This window comes from Eriocheir sinensis, chromosome 12 (genome assembly GCF_024679095.1).
Source record: "Eriocheir sinensis breed Jianghai 21 chromosome 12, ASM2467909v1, whole genome shotgun sequence".
Lineage (NCBI taxonomy): Eukaryota > Metazoa > Arthropoda > Malacostraca > Decapoda > Varunidae > Eriocheir > Eriocheir sinensis.
This window is the reverse complement of record NC_066520.1, coordinates 7359065-7379992: the sequence shown is the minus strand read 5'-3', so window position 1 is coordinate 7379992 and position 20928 is coordinate 7359065. Positions and strand designations below refer to the sequence as shown.

General features: G+C 40.1%; 1 protein-coding gene across 9 annotated transcripts in view; it reads left to right on the top strand.

Moving 5' to 3' along the window:
• The window catches only part of LOC126997345 (eukaryotic translation initiation factor 4E transporter-like), a 92282-nt gene that overhangs the window by 39328 nt on the left and 32026 nt on the right, over positions 1-20928 (top strand). For 7 of the 9 annotated variants that reach the window (XM_050858400.1, XM_050858401.1, XM_050858398.1 and 4 more), the window contains 5 exons: positions 197-468; positions 2339-2528; positions 5382-5554; positions 16126-16255; positions 17224-17375. In XM_050858400.1, coding sequence (XP_050714357.1) covers positions 197-468; positions 2339-2528; positions 5382-5554; positions 16126-16255; positions 17224-17375 — 917 coding nt within the window. The remainder of the gene's footprint in view (positions 1-196; positions 469-2338; positions 2529-5381; positions 5555-16125; positions 16256-17223; positions 17376-20928) is intronic. The other 2 variants (XM_050858396.1, XM_050858394.1) reach the window with 2 other exon arrangements.

Genomic DNA, 20928 nt, shown 5'->3' with positions numbered 1-20928 from the left:
GTAAACACTGTCATTGATTTTCTTCTGAAGTTTGGGCTACATCTAGTTTCTTATACTTTACATGTAGGTTATACTAACATAGAACATCACCCCACAATGTAGTGTTGTTTGTTATGAGGAAATACACTTTCAACTATACAAATTTTGTTTACACTCTGGCATTTGTAACACTCTCCACCTAAAACTTTTTTTTCAGTGTTAATGAAAGGGAGCTCTTCAAATTCTGGACAGCAACCACAGGGTCATCCCCTGTCCCATCAACAGTCCTGCAACGTACCCCCTCCATCTATACCTAACTTTAATGTACCTCCTCCAAGTATGGTAGCTCGTTATCAGCCTCCACCTACCCTGCCTCAACTAGGAACTCAGGGGACACCATCGCAAGATGTTTTAATGAAACTGCTTCAGGTTCAACAACAACAACAACAACAGCAGCAACAAAAGAGACAGCATCATATTTTGCAGCAGGTAAGTTGATGTTATTTCTTTACCCTTTTTAATCATGAGATACTGTGGGCATTCTATCATGTTCATTATAAATCCAGCAGTACCTTTACCTCGCATAACCAAATACTCCCCATATCCAAACACCCTTTGGCCCATTTAGTTCGTATATGGGAGGGATTACTGTATTCATGAAAACTATGTAAATTAAAGTACAGTTTTTATTTTGTATAGCTAATGAATGATGGCATATATAATATTTTATGCTACTTTCAGGTAACCAAAATGCTTTATTAGTTGCAGTGTGTGTAAAATTGCTCAATGCTTTTTTGTGGGTCTAGAGGCTTTGTTGGTGGGCATGCCAAACATTTGCGGAAATTCCCTTTCGCTGGGTTCTGTGTCCCTTAACCCCCCGCAAATATGGGGGATGTGTATAATGTAGCAGAATAAACTGAGGGGTCAGAAGTTCGAAAGAGGCCTAGAGTGATGGGAGTGTCTCCACGGCAGTCAGTGATATGGGTGTGATAGCTTGTTCACGAGACTGGTCAGTGAAAAAGGATGAAAGCCAAATCTGAGATTGAGATTTCAACAGTGTGTGACAAGATGTGCTCCACTTTGAATTCAAATGTCAAAGATATTAGAGTTAGTAGATTGAGGTGAGAGATAAACAGCACAGACATACCGTATTTGGTGGCTTATAAGACGCACCCCCAATCTCAGCAGGCAATTGAAAAAAAATATAATAAACGCGTTTGAACCACGAGTGGCAGGTGGAGATTTTTCGCCCGACATTTGTAGCCCTCCCCACTATCAGGTCGTTATTAAAGTTTCACATGTATTCAGATCCTTATCAAATCCCAATACTTTACATTTAAAACCATTAATATTTGCTGGGACCTACCAGAATTGAGATGTAAACAAACATGGCAGAGACATCAACATTCACAGGGGTAACGGGTATAAAGTTTGTGCATCATATTTCTTTATTATTACTCTTCATCATAAGTCTAGTTGTTGTAATATTCTAGTACATTTTTAAAACATAAGGAAGTGTGAAATTTCAAACTTGAATGTGCTTCAATGTTTGTTGAACACATATGTAAAGTAAGAATGTTAAAAGATAAGTGCAAAATGGAGAAACAGGCACTTGTAAATATCTAATAATAACCAATCTTCTCAATATCTCGTCAGTATTATCTATATATTGTTTGTGTTCATTAATCAAAGTTAAACAGTGTTATGAAGAAGGTCTGTCTTACCTCAATGATCCCTGTCTACTAAGGAAACATAGCGTGTCTTGTGCATGTTGTCAGGTTTGGTGTACATCCGTCCACTAGTTTGTTTAGGTACAAGCATTAAGTCACTTAATATTCTTTCTGACCGGTGTCATTTTATATGAAGTAGTGGTAAGTACTACTTTTAGACGTTGTTACTTTAGAAAAGAGTTGCCGTTGTTGCTGTAAAAGCGATCGCCACCTTGTCTGCGTTTGTGGAGAGGTTTGCAGTTTAATTTAAGTGCCATTGCTGCACTAAAGCTTCACTAGCCAGTGACCCAAAGCTGAACCTTGACCTTATAAGACGCAGGGTGATTTTCAGGGATTTTTTTTTTAATTTTATTTATTTATTTTTTTATATTTATTTATTTATTTATTTATTTTTGGAAAAAAAGTGCGTCTTAAAAGCCATCAAATACGGTAATTATTTAGTGATAGAATGAAGATTAATCCTTAGTGAGATGGTATAAAATTTTAAAATGGAACTTGTGTTTGCAGAGTAATCAACAAAGTACTCCATTAGTGATTGCCTTATTTGTTAGTTTATGGTATTTAATCTTACCATTTAGTAAAGAATATTAAAAATATTCAAATTGAAATTCATTGTCTTAAAATAAAAGCAGCAACAGCAGCAACAGCAGCAGCAACAGCAGCAGCAACAGCAGCAGCAGCAGCAGCAACAGCAACTTGACCCAATCAAACAGTTGATGGGAGGCTTAGGACGTATGAGTGTAACTCCGTCACCTCAACCGCAAGACCAAGTCTTACGTGATGCTCTTCTGCGGCCAGATGTGCAGAACTTGCTGCAGAGTAAGTTGTCATGTGCCTGTAGATGTGAATTGTTATATACTTCAGTTCATTTATTAGAAGATAATGTTTAGAGAAACTAACAAATAGTAGTAGAAGATTGTAAAGCTTTTGGTTTCATAATCGAGTTGTATATAAAGCATCAAAATCAACTGAGCAGGCTGTGCCCCAACTTCCCAAGCCAGGATAACACCCAGGTGTGTGGATTTGTAGCTAGACATGTTAACCACTACACTTGCCTTAGAGAAACTACTCTTTGAGAATGATTGAGGCACATAGAGGGGGTGGACTGTGAGGACATATATAGGCTTGCAGCACCTTATTGCCCTGTACACACCTTACTGTGAGTATCTTACACTCATTGTGGCAGTTGGCTGGCTGCCTACTCCCCTAAGAAAGTTGAAAGAAATTCTTGAAACTTTTAAAAAGTGAGGGAGATAGGATGTGATGGCTGTCATATAGACACACTTTTAAGGTTATGGATAGAAGAGTATGGGGATGGAAATGTGATCGTCTTGTAATAGGACATGGAAGAGGACATAATTTCAGCAGGGTTGGATAAGATATATAATTGGAAAGGACAGGAAGGAGTTGCACTGGCTCTAGAGAAGTATAAATGGGCAAATTTGGTGGGGCTCCAGGTTATTATGGATAACTGGGAAGAGAGGGCTGTAAAGTTTTGTGTGTGTAAACATGTGTCAGTTAATGATGAATAGGAGAAGAAAGTATCGGGTGGCTCCCTTGGTTTAGTGCTTGCCCTGCGACTGAGAGGTTGCAAGTTCAGTCCCAGCTCACAGCAGCTTGTTGGTAAGAGAGTCAGTTCTCTCCCTAGTGGTTGTTATTTATATTTTGATAGTGGACGAGACCGAAGAGGGAGTGAAAAGAATATAGGAATATAGGAGCAAGGAAGGGAAACATTGGAGGATAGGGGGTTGAAGATCAGCAAAAAGAAGACAGAATATGTGGCTAAATGGTCAAGACCAGGGAGGAAATATTAACATGTTGGAAGAAAGAACCAAACAAGTGGAGGGCTCCCACATAACTTTGAATTGGGAATGGGATTGGAAAGTAAGCAGGAAGATACAATCAGGATGGAGATGTTTGTGGAAGGCTCCAGGATCGGTATGCAGAAAAGATCATAAGTCTGTTATGAGCTGGATGCAGCTCATAAACCTTGTAAGAGGAGTTCTTAAGCCGTATATGTAATGCAGAAAAGGTCACAATGAACTATGAGTAGTCGTAGTGCCTCGATACGTTACGAGTCGTGGACAAGGACTCCTAAGAAGCGTATGAGCTAATCATAATGATGAAAACCTCTCCTAACCAGCCAGACTTCAGACATTTCAGACTACATATTTAGCTAAAAGTTCACTCACCAGTTCCTACCACTTTCTTTTTATAGAAAGAGAGAAAGAAAGAAAGAAATGAAGAGAAAGAAAGAAATAATGAGAATGAAAAATATATAGACAGGAAGAGAAAAAAAAGAGCGGGGAAGATAGAAAGAAAGAGAAAGAAATAATGAGAGAAAGAAAAGAATGAAATAAGAAAGAGAAAGAATGGAAAAGAGGAAAAAAAAAAGAAAGAAAGAGAAACAGGGAGGGAGGAAGGGAGGGAGAGAGAGGAGGAGGACGAAGGTTCCCACGTTTGCCATAATCGCCTAAAGCCCTAAACTATCTGAAGCATTCGGTGGCCCTAATGCACAGTCACTAGTATATCGAAGTGATTATCTAGTCTTAATCTGGCCAGTTAATCCCATCATGCCACATCAACATTCACGAGTGGACAGATGGAATGAAACGGACTATCGACTTCTTGTGACTGTTGGTGTTTTGAGCTCAGATGGGCAGCAGTGTCTGCTGCCAGCCAAAGAAAATCCACACATATTCTTTTTGAGGTATGATGTATTGAGAGATTCTCATTTTTGCAGTTAATACATTAGCAAAATTTATACTTTTAACTTTAAATTCATAACACCATACCACCATATCCATATTACCGTGATATGAGTATTTTTAATCAAACGTTAGCGCTATTAGTAGCAGAAGATACACCGCGAAACACCTTCTTATGAGTTTTAGCTCATAAATCACTTAGCTCACAGTTAGGAGTCACCCTGTGAGTTTCTCTGCATAACTCACAAGTCTAGCTCCTAACTATGAGGAGAATTTTGAGTTTATGAGGAGCTTTTGTGAAGTGTTCTGCATACCACCCCAGGTGTGTTGTGTGACCAGAAAATTATTTCAAGAGGAAATGGAAGAGTATAAAACTGGTCCAACTGGCACTGACCTATGGAGCTGAACCATGGCCTATAAAGAAGGGGCAGGAGAAAAAGATTGATGTTACTTAGATGCAAATGCTGTGATGAATGATGGGAGTGCCAAGATTGAACAGAATTAGAATTGAACAAATCATGGTAGAAGTGCCATTAAAGATCTAGAAGAGAGAGACATCACTGGATATGATGAGGAGAAACAGGATCTACATGGGGAGCATAGTGCTGGTTATGGAGGTTGCAAGAAGAAGGAAGAGAGGAAGGCCATGAAGAAGATGGATAGATTGCATAAAGGAAGATGTAATAGTGAAGGAATTTTAAGTAATGGAATCTGAATGATTGGAGTAAATAGAGTCAGCATAGGAGGAACTGCAACCCCATATGAAGGATGCAAAATGCTGAAAAAGGAAAGCAGTAGTTAGGAAAATCCTTAAAAATTACATAATGGTAAAATGGATTTTCACATCAATATACATGAAGTCAGTCTTCATAAATATCATGTATGAATATATATATAATGACTTTAAAAATTAAAACTTGAAATGTGATACTTTCAATAAAAGGAAAAAAAATCTTTATTCTAGGAGTTGCTAGTGGGCATGTGACTGCTGACCAGCTTGTGACTCAGTTGAAGAGTGTGTCTGTTACACCTTCTCAACGAGATGCCATCACTACTGTTTTGAAATTCCTTAACAGACAGCATTCTCAACCACTAATTCCCCACCGCACTACTCTCACACCATCTCCAACCCCTCAAGTAAGTGTACATATATACCTTTATGATTAATTAAAAATTTGTTCACTTATGAAAATGAGAGAGGAGTGCTCACAGGGTGCCATGTTTCACTGAATACTCTATTGTTATTTTCTACCTGCCAGTCTGAGGAATATATTTAATATGTACACCATACTTTATCTTTATTCATTTATGGTAGCATAAAATTATGAAAACAAAACTAGAAAATATTCATTGTTTGGTGATACCAAGGAGACAGTGCAGCAAATAGGTGATATGAATATCATTGAGAAATGCAGAACAGTGGGGCCGTGCATCTAGCGATAACAAGACTGAAAAAAGTCGCTAGTTTTGAAGCTGTTAGGGAGCAAACTTAATATAGTAGAAAATAAAAAGCCTGGAATATATTAGAAGTTTATATTTTTGCTGTATTTCACTTGCTCTTAACAACTAAATTTACATGTGTATGTTAACATAACTACTAATAGGCAAAGGCAACAAAAACTCATCATACCTCACCATACTCGTCATACAGTCACACCTCAGTTTGTGTGTTTAATTTATTCCGGAATTTTGCTTGCACACCAAAACACTCATAAACTAAAATGAATTTCCCAAGTATAGGCCAGTGGGCTTTTTGCAGACCCCTTGCCTTCATATGTTCATATGTTCCCCATTGAAATTAATGGGAATCCCATTAACCCTCCCGCTCCGGGCATCTTTCCAGAAGGAAACCCCCGTGTCTGGGGATTTGGGGAAAATTTAGGGTCATGTTTACATTCTAATTGCAACATAAATAAACATAATGGTCCACTGATTGCTGAGTAATCATGAGTAGAAGTTGGTTACTTTTATTGCCGTAGAACTAGCCCGCGTTCGGGTGTGTGCCTGTGACACGGGCGAGAGTCTAACCCATGCTCCTCGCTCCCCATTCCACTCCGCTCTGCTTCACCCCACCAAGACTTCTGTTTCTTAACATTTATATTTCGTTGTGTTTCAAGTACAATGTAGGCTATTTATTTATTTTTTACGTATTTATTGACATTTTTCTTTATATATTTCACTGAGAATATTTGAACGGCACTTTGATTATATTTATTATTATTATTTTTTATTTTTTTTATTTTTCCAAGTACAATGTAGGCTATTTATTTCTTTTCTACGTATTTATTGACAGTTTTCTTTATATATTTCACTGAGAATATTTGAGCGGCACTTTGATTATATTTATTTTACTGCAGTATTTTCCTGTGTGACGTAGGCTATTTATCTTGTTTTTACGTATTTATTTGGTTTTCTTTTTATATTTCACTGAGAATATTTGAGCGTTACTTTATTTATTATTTTCGCTGGTGAATCCCATAAATTCGCCATCAGAGTCATGAATATCATCACCTTCACTCTGAAAATCACTTTCATCACTTGACAATTCGCCCAACTCACCACGAAGAGACAGGTCTTCATATTCCTGCAGCTTCACCAGGATAGAGCGTGGTGTTAGGGCAGCTCTGGGGGGCAGGGACTGTCGGGCGGGTGGAGGCGAGGAAGCGGCGTCCCCCACGGCGGAGGAAGGCACACGTTCGGACACATCGGAAAGTGAAAAATAGCATCTTTCTATCACAGCTGCTAGTGACCAACTGACTGGTGATGCCAACACATGCTCCGGGATGCTGGGCGTGGGCTCATACCAAACTAAGCCCACACGCGCATATCAAATGGTAGAAATACGCACATGCCTTCTGAGAGGACACCCGGATTTTTGGCAAATTTTATGCGCGTCCGTCCAAGAGGACTCCCGGAGCGGAAGGGTTAATGCATCCCATATCAAAAATAATATTTATATAGAAATCATTTTACATGGTATTTAATACAGAATTAAAGTAATTTTACTAACAAATATCAATGATAGATAATATAAAACAAATCAATGTATTACGGTTGTTACGGAGACTCCCGCAACTGCTAACTACGCTCAAGGTGTAGGCCTCGCAACAGGGTTTAGCAGCTGCAGTTTCCCTATTCTCGAGGCACCAGAACTACGTTCAACCACCAATGTGAAGCTAACCCGACGTATCGTCCGAGATGGAGGGTGAACGGGAGTCAGTCGCATCCAGAAGGGCATACAAGCCGCCGAGGCTCGCACCCCATTCCTGTTGCGTTCCTGTTTTCTTCTTTGCAGCACCGTCCCGTTTAATTATCTTTCTTAGGGATATTGTTAAAGCACAAAGAACGTACACTGTAGTGCTGAAAACACTATGATCGCACACCAAAGCACATATGGAATTGGACACGAGCGCACGGGTGTTATCTCTACGAGTTTACAACGCGAACTGAGACTAGGGTTACCACCTTGCCACCCTTTCCTTAAAATACGGAACGCCATTTGTTCCATACTGAATGGTTAAGCAGATAAAATTCAGTATTTTAAAACTGTAGTGAGCACATTCTTCGGTGAACCACAAAACCAGACCATTAAATTTTGTTTGTCAAGGATCGTCCTGAAATACGTGTAAAATACGCGTCACAATGTCTCTCCTCTCTTCCTCCTGCCTCTACCAGCAGTGGGCAGTGGCTGTCAGTCATGGCAGGCTAGAGAAATTTTAGGGTTGCCACCCGTTACTTAAAATATGGATTTGTTCTGTATTGAAGAGTGGGATGTTGCATTCCTTATTATTATTTTTTTTTTTTTAGCTCAAAGGTGGCAGCCCTAACTGAGACTATTCCCATCGTTATCTGCTTTGAGCACTCTGTCTTCCAGTGAACAAAGGGAACCCATGTTCACATCTTCGACTTCTACAAAAAATCACACCAGTCCTCACAGTCATCTTGAAAGACCAACTTGGTCGGCTAGGCTGACATCAGCCGATAGTCAGTGGTATTGGCATGTTCCCCTCCCCTTCACCCGGCAAGGGTCTGTGGTCCCTCCTCAGAGGGACGGGCATGCTTGACACTGACGGCCTCCATATAGCCCTTGTCCCCACCCTTTAGCCCCCCCCCCCCCCCCCACTAGTAAACTAAGGCACTCATAAACTGAGGTATGACTGTATATGTGTGTGTGTGTGTGTGTGTGTACCTATTTGTAGTCTACCGGGCTCGAGCTAAGCTTTAATAGTCCCATCTCCTTATCTGCATTCATCCAGCCTTTCCTTCATTTGTTGGACACTGTTCGCCTCTTCCACCTCTTTCCACAAGCTGTTCCATGTGTTTACACTTCAATGTGGAAAACTATACTCTGTTCGCCTCTTCCACCTCTTTCCACAAGCTGTTCCATGTGTTTACACTTCAGTGTGGAAAACTATACTTTTTTAAGTCACTCAAAACAGGTTCCTTTATCAAGTTTCTTCCTATGTCCTCTCAGCCCCTGCATTCTCGCAGTTAAGAAGAGATCATCTCTATCCACCTCATCAAACTTATTTGCCAACTTACACAGCGTGATCAGATCTCTCTCCCTCCTTTGTTCCAGTGTCGTCAAGTCCATCTCCTTCAGTCTGTCTTCATACATCATATTCAAGAGTTCTGGGACCATTTTAGTTGCAATTCTCTGTATCCTTTCCAACTCTCTGATATCCTTCTTTTTGTGAGGTGACCACACAACTGCAGCATATTCAAGCTTTGGTCTTATCATTGTTGTTATTATTTTCTTCATCATTTCTTTGTCCATAAAGTGGAATGATACCCTTATATTTTGCATCATCCTGTAGGTTTCTCCAAACAGCTTGTTTATGTACTTTTCTGGGGATAGTGTGTCTTGCATCGTTACTCCCAAATCTTTTTCTTCATGTACCACCTTTAACCCTTTCGTTGCTAAACACTCGCAGCGAGCGTTAGGTGTATTTGCTGGTGGTGCTAAACGCTCACTGCGAGCTCCAGCCGCACTCAAATCTCCCGTGTATGAGAGTGTTCCAACAATATTTCTCACTACACAGAATTGCCAATTGAGTGGGTTCTCCACTAAATTTGGTGGAAAATCATATCAGCCCAGCGCGGAAAATCTACGGATGAGTAACTGGTGCATGTTCTTGTCCAAAATAGCAGCATTTTTCCATAGCTTCACCTATCACCTGACTGATTTTTTGACCAAATAGTTGTAAATATTGCAGTTTGCAATACTACCTTGCCAGAACCTCTAGGAGAGATGTCCGCAGTTCCCTCAAAATGGGTGATCATCACGCAATCACTGATGTAAGTGTCCACATTCACCACTCCCTGAACGTGCTTGTACGTTCGCAGGAGAGGCATACGTAACCGACTCCTGTGGATCTGATCCTCCTCTTTCCAATGGTGTTTTTGGTTTTTAGCTGTGATGAATAGTTTTTTAGATACAGAGGTTGAAAGAGACCCCCCATTGAGCTGCCCGACTGCGCCTGAGGGGATAGTCGCGTCTAGCACCACGCGCAAAGACAGGGTTAAGTTTTCTTCTCCCATCCTGTGTGTTTTCCTTGGTCTGTTTTTATTTTTCCCCATTTCCATAACATGGCACTTGTTTGCATTAAATTCCATCTCCCATAATTGGCTCCATCTATACACTATGTCCAGGTCTTTTTGCAGCTCCTCACAATCTTCCTCTGCCCTCACTTTTCTTATTAACTTTGCATCATCTGCAGAGAGGCTCATATAACTTTTTATACCCTTTGGCATATCATTTATATATATTATGAACATTATTGGTGCCAGAACTGAGCCTTAGGGAAATCCACTCTCTATTCTCCTCCAATTTGATTTCTCTCTAATCACTGTCCTCATTTCTCTTCCCATTAAGTAATTATTCATCCACTTGATAACCTTTCCGTCCATTCCTTCCCACGGCTGTAGTTTCCAGATTAACCTTTTTCGCGGAACCTTGTCAAAAGCTTTTTTCACATTGAGATATACACAGTCAGCCCACCCTTCTCTCTCTTGCACCACATCTATTGCTTTTGAGTAGAAACATAGTAAGTTAGTGACACACAATTTCCCTTTTCTGAATTCAAACTGTCCTTCATTTATCATGTTTTCCTTTTCTAAATGTTCGACCCATTGTTTTTTTATTATACTTTCTCAAATCTTGCTCATTACACTTGTCAAAGAAACTGGTCTTTAATTTAGTGATTCAGTTTTATCTCCACTTTTATAAACTGGTACATTGTTCACTCTCTTCCATTCTAAGGGCACTTTTCCTGTATTTATAGAGCATGTTATTATGTCATAAAGTGTCTCCAATAATCCATTTCTACACTTTTAGCACTTGTCCTGAGATTCCATCTGGTCCCATAGCTTTCCTTCCATCTAAGGTTTTCATCAGCTGTATCAGTTCTCCTTTATCAACCTTTACTTGATTCAGTTTCCCCTTATTGCAATTTTCGAGACCCCAGTCAAAGTCGATTTCCTCCGTAAACACTTATGAAAGTTTTATTTAATATTTTTGCAATTTCTTAGTCCTTTTCATAGATTACATTTTTTTCCTTTAGCCTTTCCACTTCATTTCTTTTTAACTTCCCGTTTACGAATTTATAAAACATTTTTGGTTCTTTACATTAAAAACTATTCTTCTTTCAAATTCAGCTTCCTCCTCCCTCCTTATTTCCTTTTTTATATTTGTCCCTATTGTTCTTATTTGGGCTTTTCTTTAAATTCCTTCATGGCTTTTTTCTATTTCTTCCTGCTGTCTCACACCTCCATCCAAACCATGTTTTCTCTCCTTTAATTTTTACTGTGTAGAATGGAACATATATTCATAACCCTTTAATCGCTCACAACGAGACTATCCTCCCAGGCGCGCTCGGGGCAGCCCAGCGGGGGGAGGGGGATGTTTCTTGCACAAACCACCTCCTCCTCCAGTCTATTCCATAGCTCAGTGCTTCTGTTTGGGGAGCTAAACTTTTTCACATCTCTCCTACACAAGGTCGCCCTCAACCTCTTTCCATGTCCTCACTCGTCTCAGTAGCTTTGCATCAACTGCAAACAAGCTCACATAGCTGGACACTCCATCCACTATATCATTTATATAAACAGCAAACATTATTGGTGCCAACACCGAACCTTGTGGGACTCCACTCATCACAGGGCACCAGTTGGAAACCCTGTCCCTGATTATCGTCCTCATTTCCGTGTTAGTTAGGAAGTCCTCCAGCCACTTAATCAGTCCATCATCCACTCCACCCCTATTTTTAATTTTCCAAACTGGTCTTCTGTGCGGTACTTTGTCAAATACCTTTTTCAAATCCAAGTACACTCCATCTGCCCAGCCTTCTCTCTCTTGTATTAAATCTGTCACCCTTGAGTAATAACACAACAAGTTGGTGACGCAAGATCTCCCTCTCCTGAATCCAAACTGGCAATCCGAGATAATTTTCTCTCTTTCTAAGAAACCGGACCACCTGTTCTTAACCAGCCTCTTACATATCTTCGCAACCACACTAGTGAGTGATACCGGTCTGTAATTTAATGGGTCCTCTCTCTTGCCTCCCTTAGAAATCAGTACTATGTTTGCTCTCTTCCAATCTTGTGGTACCTTTCCTTCACTCAGGGAGGTGCTCATTATGGAGTGCAGTTTCTCTGCAAGTTGCTCACTACATTCTTTCAAGATCCACCCTGATACTCCATCCGGCCCCGTCGCCTTTTTTATATCCAGCTTGTTCAAACTTTCCTTGACCTTCTGCACCGTTAACTGTATCTCCTGCATAACCCTTCCTCTTTCCTGGCCCTGTTGGTTGTACAAAATCTCCTTTTTTGTGTGAAAACTCTATGGAAGCTGTTATTCATCACCTCAGCCATCTCTGCTGGGTCGTCATATGTAGTTTCATCCATTTTCAGTTTATCAATTGTTTCTCTATTCTTTAATTTGCTGTTCATATGTCTACAGAATAGTTTGGGTTGGTCTTTGCACTTGTCAATTATACCTTTCATATTTCCTTTTTTCTTCTCTTCTAATCTGTATATTCATTCCTTGCTTGTTTGAAATCATTCCACGAGTTTATTCTTCTTCGTCTCCTCCATCTTTTCCAAGCTTCCTCTTTTCTCTTTCTAGCTGCCTTGCTTGTTTTGTTAAGCCACTCCTTTTTACCAGCATCCCTTTTGGTTACCTTGGGGACATATGTATCTATTTTTGGCTTCCTTGTATATCTTTAAAAACTCCTCCCACTTATCCTGTGTTTTCTTCGCTTTGTACAGCCCACTCCAATTTGCATTTTCAAAAAAAGTTCTCATGCTAACAAAATCTGCCTCACAGTTGTTGCTTCTCCCAATTTTGTGATCCTCTTCGGTCAATCGTTCTCTTTTCTGATACTTCAAATTCCACAACCACATGGTCACTCTTCGCTATTGGACAATCTATTTTAAGATTTTCTATTATTTCTGGCTCCTTATTAAATACCAGGTCTAGTCTTGATGCCTCTCCTTCATTCCCGAATCTGGTGTGTTCAGTAATCCACTGAGTCAGCACATGTTCCATTGCCAGTTGCAGGAGTCTTCCTCCCCATGACTCGTCTGCTCCCTGCGTCTGCCAATCCTCCCATTCCACCTCCTTGCAGTTGAAATCACCCATTATGATTATTCTCTCACACACCCTCAACTCTACATCCAGGCAACTCACCGTGTCTTCACTGTCATGTATCATTTGTTATTATTCTCTTAAATCCCATGTGCTTGTTCTTGGGGGCACATACCCTACTACATAATGCCTCCTTTTTCCTTCAAGTCCCACAAGTTTCACTTTCAACACCTCCGCCCAGCCTTCACCCTCAATCACCTCCTCCACCCTAATGCCTTTTTTTACCATCAGCATTTTCTCCCTCTGTCTCTCCTCCATACGTTGTTTGCACCTTCTCCAATCCCCACCACCTCAATTGGGTCACACTACTTAGTTTCCATCAGCCCCACAATATCAGGTTCTTTGCCTCTCAAATAGTCGTTAAACTCTATCCATGATGAAGCTATTCCATTAACCCCTACGGGACGGACCAGGTTGCAATTTCCTGTCGCCGTACGGACAAACACCTGTAAATCTCTTATTTTCATCGACATTCACTTCATCAATACTCTTTAACTAGAGAATTGAGGAGAATGAAATATACATTCTGACTATCAATAACTCTTCCTCTTTCAAATGGAATGTTCCCAAAGTGTCTAGATTCTGTAGTTATTGAGATACAGTGTGTTGAATGGGAGTAATTACTGCAGATATTTGGTAACCGAGTCACTGTGTCAGTTTTCTTTCTTGACCCTGGCTTGCTATATATGGCTTAGACTTACACACTGTGGAGGTGTGATAACGTTATCACCCCGCATTCTCTTTCCCCTCCCAACTTGTGTTTGTCTCGCTCTCCTCCCTCTTATTCCTTTTCTGCCTGCTCGTCCTCGTGTATGGTCTCTTGCATCACTTCTGGGAGGAGAAGATTCAGCAGAGGAAGTGGATAAGGCAAACTCAATCCTCCTCCTGGACCTTGGAGGAGATACAGGTGGAGAAGAACGTAGTGAAGATGTAAGGGGAGCAGAAGGCTGCCTTTTCCAAAGTCTATATATACCAAGTCAAGTCATACGCAGTTTTGTGGGAGGATGTTGCTTGGAGCCTAACTAGATAATGTAGAAACTGGGATTTAGAGAAAATGAAAAAAAGAGGACTAATTTAAATCAATCACTTCAACGTGCCCAACCACACCCCCCACACCGCCGTTTGTAGGCATTGGAATTACAGTCACGCATAGCTCAATAAAAAGGCATATTTTCTTCATCAATGGCTTGCCTGAACACATGGTGAAAGAAGGCAAGAATCCACATCCAAAGTGCAGACATGGCCGCAGCTTTAGTCAGCCATGAAATGGCGGGTATTTGGATTCAAGTGACGTCACCCCGCTGCTCCACCCCAAACCGCCCCCTGCGCGTGTTAGTAGCAGTTTTGAAGGCAGAGTGACTTGACTTGGTATATATAGACTTTTGCCTTGTCATCTCCTGCCCACTGGTGGACGGGGCAGTAACAGGTGTGGAACGTGTCGCAGCAGTGCACATGGTCAGAGCTGCTGGACCTGAGGTGGTTGCCCCATCATCATCGCTACTTGTATTATGCCACTCAGAATCACTGTCACTCCACTTAAAATCACTTTCCAGTGTTACAACAGTAATATCAAGTTCATGTTCTATTGCGCTGTCGGAAGGTCTAGCACTTGAGCGATCAGTACGTGATGAATTAGCTATTGGAGTGGACGTAGCCACTGGCTGTATGGACCGACGAGGCGTTTAGAACGCAGACATTCTATTTTTAAACGTCCACCTACTAAGAAAGTCTCGCACTGACTCACTGTTAAAAGTACTCGGGACAAGTGTTGACATATTTTGGAAGGAAAAAATTTGGGAGAATGGCTAACATGAGCGAAATATAAGCAGAGCAGCGATCACCGCCACCCGTCCTCTGTCAACCGAGCGGCGATCGCCGCTCCCCGTCCCGTAGGGGTTAATATTCATGTATGCCACTTTCCACCCTTTCTCCTTTTCTTTTAGATTCTTTCCCTCCTTCCTCTCATCCCTATGAACCACTTTCTCACTTTCATATCCATTACTCTCCAAAAAAACTCCCTCTTCTCTTCTTCCGATCTCTTCTCATTTAAATCACGAACCTCACCTCTTAGTTCGTTCAACTTAACTCTTTCTTGTTCATTCTGATCTTTTCTCAGCCACATCATATTGGTGTCTTCTTCTCCTGCCAGCTTCCAAGCTCCTGCCAGGGCCTCTTCTGCTTCACTCTGCCTTTAATCGTATTCTAATTGGTCTTTCTCTTTCTCCATTGAATTTTCCAGTCCTATGACAGTCATCTATTTCTTTCACTAGGTCACTTCCTTCTTCTTGTACCCTTTGCACGACCATCTTCACTGCATCTATCAAGTTGTTCTCTCTCACTGTTTTACTAGGGGTCTTCTCCTCCATAACTCCAAACAGAATGATGCTCTTCTTGTCAACCGTGTCTCTTACCAGTGCCTCATTTTCTTTGATCACCTTCGCCACCTTCTCAGCCATCTTCTCTCTCAGCTACTCCTCCATGATATTCTTAAAGGTCTGCACACTCCCCCTTTGCATCATCTCTCCACCTCCGTCAGCTTTCTGTTCCAACTTCTTAACTCTTTGCTCCACTTCAACTTTTTTATCATTTTGCTTCTCCTCACACTTTTTTAAACTTTTCCACCGAATCAACGCTTATCTTCACCCCCTCAGTGCACTTCATCAGCTGATTCCCGAGCTCCACCACCCTTGCTTCTAAAACACTTATCTTTCTCTTATCCTCTTCTCTCTCCCTTCTCAATTCACTCACCATCTTCATCACCACTTCAAAATCACTCTCCAACCCTTTCACTCTTCTCTGCAATAATCTATTCTGCAGCTCACTGTTATTTTGCTCGAAGCCAGAAAAATCCACTGCATGTTCCCGTTGTCATGATGGCGACGTAAACAAACATCGCACTTCACTCGTCTCGATCTCGGTACGGTTCTCCATATTCGCCTTAATGTGTGTGTGTGTGTGTGTGTGTGTGTGATGTTAGGACTTGTTCTCCCAAAGTAAATTTAAATTGCTCCAGTGTTTTTTCTTATTTTCCTTTTACTGTAACCAACCTTCATTTGTGTTGCAGCCTGTTGTAGGTGGAGGAATTTCCCTTGGTGGCAGTGCATCTTTATCACCTCGTGTGGCTTCCCCCAACCCTGATGCTTCCAACATGCTCAACCCTCATATCCTTCAACAGTCACGTCTGTCTCCGCACAGTAAGTTCAGAAATTGGATACTTTTTGACTTTGAGGTAAAAATGTGTTTAAAACTTGTTACATGACTACATAGACCTTTCTCCAGTCTTATCCCACCACCCTATCTGCCCAAAATCTTCTTACAGTGGTGTTTGACATGTTCCTGCTGTTTTTTTTCTTTTCCTTATATAAACCTGCAAAATTGTTGTCTTTTCCTTTCAACATTTCTCCTTTAGATTTTAAACAGCTTATAAGGTGAACTAAGAACTGTGTCAAAAGGTGTGGGTCAGATAAAATGTTCATCAAGATGGGAATAGGACAAAAGAATTCCACAGTTCAAGATTCAAGGAGATTTATGAAGGCAAGAACTGCCAGTATATTATCTAAGAGCATTGTCTCTTCAAGGCTTAACCCGGTAGCAGCGATGGGCCAAATTTGTGACTTTACCGTGTAGCAGCGACAGGCCAAATTTGTGCCATGATATAAACCCTCCAAAGTAGATGATGCATAAACTGATCAGAAATGCTTTGATATGTATTATGAAATGGTTTTTGTGAGTGATGATTTTTTCTCATTTTTCTCGGTGAGAAGGACCATTTAGAAACATGGTCCCCGCTGCTACCGGGTTAAATTAATAAAAGGTCTGTTTGTTTCATCAATAAAAATAAGAAAGAATTTGTACAGTTATTGTTTTTTTGTTTGTTGTAACAGGCTTTAGGAAATGATAAGTAAGAATTATGGCAAGCATGTAGGTTTGAAATTGGTATAGGTCATTAAGGTTTTGCAATAGTCATTGTTACTTTATTGTTGGTACATTTTTATTCCTCATATGGAACAGACAATAGCATGTTTACAAACATTGACAGTGGGTTTTAGTAGCCTTTCAACAACACTGATTATGATAAAAGGAAAATTTGAATCAAGAGTAAAGATTTCTTTTATTTTGATCAAGTTTATAATAAATGATGTAATTGTACTTTTTATTGTAGTGTTTTCAGGTGGATCCTTGGGCAGTAATCTGAGTGTAAACAATGTTGGAGGCCCTTGTAGACGACCCCCATCCCACCAAGAATTGGTTGCTCACACCCAAAGCATTATGCAAAAGGCCCTCCTCAAACAGGAGCTAGAGAAGGCTAAAGAGGTTAGTTTTTATGTGTGTGTGTGTGTGTGTATATATATATATATATATATATATATATATATATATATTATATATATATATATATTATATATATATATATATATATATCTATATATATATATATATATATATATATATATATATATATATATATATATATATATATATATATATATATATATATATATATATATATATATATATATATATATATATATATATGATCTCACTTTCCCAGGGGGCACCCATACTTTAATTCATTCAACAAGTGCATTCCCTTTGTTAACACCAGGTCAGTCTCACCGGTTCGTCGTCACTTCTGTATCTCATGTTTTCCTTCACCCATTGCATCATCATCGTCAATCTTAAAAATCTTTCCCCCCATGCCATTTCACTACCTCCACTTTCAATTATTTCCCAATTTACCTCCTTACAGTTAAAATCTCCAACTAACAAGACTTTTGTTAGCTTTGAGTAACCTACTCAAACTCTGGATGATATCTTCAATCATGGTCTCATATTCTTCCCTGTTCCATGAGTTTGTTCTTGGTGGTACGTAGGTTGTTATTATCGTCATCATTTCTCTGTTTCTGTCCTCCAGATTTACACTCACTATTTCCTCCTCTCCTTCTCCATATACTACTGACTTCACTAATAACTCCTTCCTCGTCATTATCATCACTAATCCACCACCTTTACCCTTTCTATCCTTCCTCCATACATTATAATTATTATCAAACACTATTTGAATGCCCTCATTCAGCTTTGTTTCCGTTAAGCATACATTTTTTTTTTTTTTTTTTTTTTCCATTAGGTAGTCTTGTAGTTTCAGTTTACTAGATATTATCCCGTCTACATTCATATACATCACACTTAACCCCTTATTAGTTACAATCTTGTCTAGGTTCTGTTCTCTTTTGGCTTTTCCCGTATGTACCATTGCTTTACTCGATCTCCAAGAACTCAAGAAAACAAAACAAAAAACTTTTTCCTCTTCAAATCTTGCATTATTCCTCTTTTTTGCCTCTGCTAGAAGTTCATTCCATTTCTTCCTTTCCTCTTCATTTCTATTTTTCTTTATATATATTTCCTTACATTTTTCTATTTCCCCTAACTTAGTTGTTCTGTACAAAATTTCCTCTGTTGCCTTCTGCGATCTTAATCTTAATTTAACTGGCCTTGTTTTTCCTTATATGTATGGGCCCATCCTTTAGATTTCTTCCACCTACTCTTCAAAGTTTTGCAGTTCTTCATCATTTAAGTTCTTTAGTAAGTCTTTTACTGATTTCAGTTCTTCCTTTTCCCTTCTTGGTTTGTACATTATATTCTTTTTCTTCATGCCAAATATTATTACACTTCTTACCTGTTACATCTCTTACTAATTCTTTGTTTTTCTTTAAAGCCTTAACCACCTCTTTCTCTATGTTTTCATTGTCTTCTTTCAGTTGTTGTTCAATACTTCTTTGAGGACTACATTAGCTTTCTCATTTTCGACTTTACAAGTCTTTATTTCCCCCAACACTTCTTTGCTAACCCTTTGTTCCTCTTTGTTTACTATTTCCTTCAAATTCTCATTTTCCTTTCTTGCCTCTCCTAGTCCTTCGATTACTCCTTCCTTCATCGATTTTTCATATTTCGCCAATTTCTCCTTTAGCTCTTAATTTTCTTGAATCAGCTTCTTCTCCCTGTCCTCTAATTTGCACACTCGTGATCTGAGGTCTCTTTGAAGTTCTCTGTCTGTACTTCCTCCTCGTCCCAGCTCTTCACTATTCTGATCCACTTATCTAGTTTCCTTTCCATAAGCAAAATTCTCTTGTAAATAGCCGACTCTTTACTTGCAAAACCAGAGAAGCTACCAGTACCATACCTTTCATCATCACTGTCATCATCAGCACTCCATATCCATCCATTTTTCCTGCCTTCGTGATCCATTTCCTCTTGTAAACACTACACTAGGCCCCGTTGGAAAAAGGGCTGATCAGCTGAACACTGTGAACACTTGTGTCTGTGCATGCATGACGGCCAGCCATATTAAGGCAACTGAATAGATCTCTTGATGGGGTGCTGGCAGGGTAGTATTGCCAACTGCAAAATTTACAACTATTTAGTCAAAAAATCATTCAGGTGATAGGTGAAACTGCAAAAATGCCACTGTGTTGGACAACAACATCCACCAGTTACTCGTCTATAGATTTTCCGCGCTAGGCTGATATGATTTTCCACCAAATTTAGTGGAAAACCCACTGAATGGACCGTATTGGCTATACGGGCGGCGCCACATGTGGCCACTCAACTCCAAGCTGAATTTTCCATAGAGTTCAAGTTATAGACTAGAGTGCGTCTGAGGCTGTCTCAGGGATACACGGCCATGATGCTGCCGTCGCCCCAAGCCGATGATTGCACACACTTCACTTCTACCCGATTTCAGTTTTTCTCCATGTCAAATAGTAGAGTCAGGAAATCGGGTAGGAATAAAGTGTGTGCAGTCATTGGCTTGGAGCGGTGGCGGCACCAAGGCCTTGTATCCTGGAGGCAGCTTCAGGCGCACTCTAATACATAACTTGAGTTCTATGGAAAGTACTGCTTTGACAGTTCACTGAGTGGCCACGTATGGCGCTGCCTGTATAGCCAATACGGTCCATTGGCAACGCTGTGGGGTGAAAAGAGGTTCGTAAAATATTGTTGGAACATGCTCATGCGCGAGAAATTTAAGTGCGATTGGAGGTCGCAGCAAGCGTTTAGCACCGCCAACAAATGATGCTACTGCTCGCTGCGAGCATTTAGCAGTTTAAGGGTTAATGAGATTCACTTTAATTTAAATGGGTAAATTTGTTTTGGTTTTCAAAAAAAATTCCGGAACAAATTAAACTCGTAAACTGCGGTATGAGTGAGTGTGTGTGTGTGTGTATATATATATATATATATATATATATATATATATATATATATATATATATATATATATATATATATATATATATATATATATATATATATATATATACAGTAAACCCGATTATCCAAATGGAAGGGAAGCCTCTTTCGGATAAGCCGATTTTTCGGATAATCCGGATTTATGGCCGCATTTTGATCGCCGCCAGTTTGATCGTCGGCATTGTGCGCGCGACTGCCGCCGACTGACGATGTAAACAATGAAACCAAACAAACACACGCTACGCTAAACAAAGTAGTACGCTTAAAACATGTGATGTAAATGTTTTATTGTATGTTTGTCTGTGTGTCTCCTTGTCTGGACCAGTGTATGTTGATACTTGTGAGCGTTGCAGATCTGAATTGTGAATGTTGCAGAGTGCGATTGTGAATGGTTGTGCAAGCTTGCAAGTGTGACCTTGATGCATCGTGCAGGTGGAGACACAGTATGATGACTCATATTATCGCGCAACTCGTATGTTGGAAGGGAATGTGGCATGGAGTGGAGAGGGAGTCGTGTTTGTGTCGTTGTCTTGAGAGTACGGTCTGAGAGTAGTCGTGCAGTAGTTTGTTCGTTCGCACCTACGTCCTTGCTGGGGCGAAGAAGGTGCGGACGTGGTGT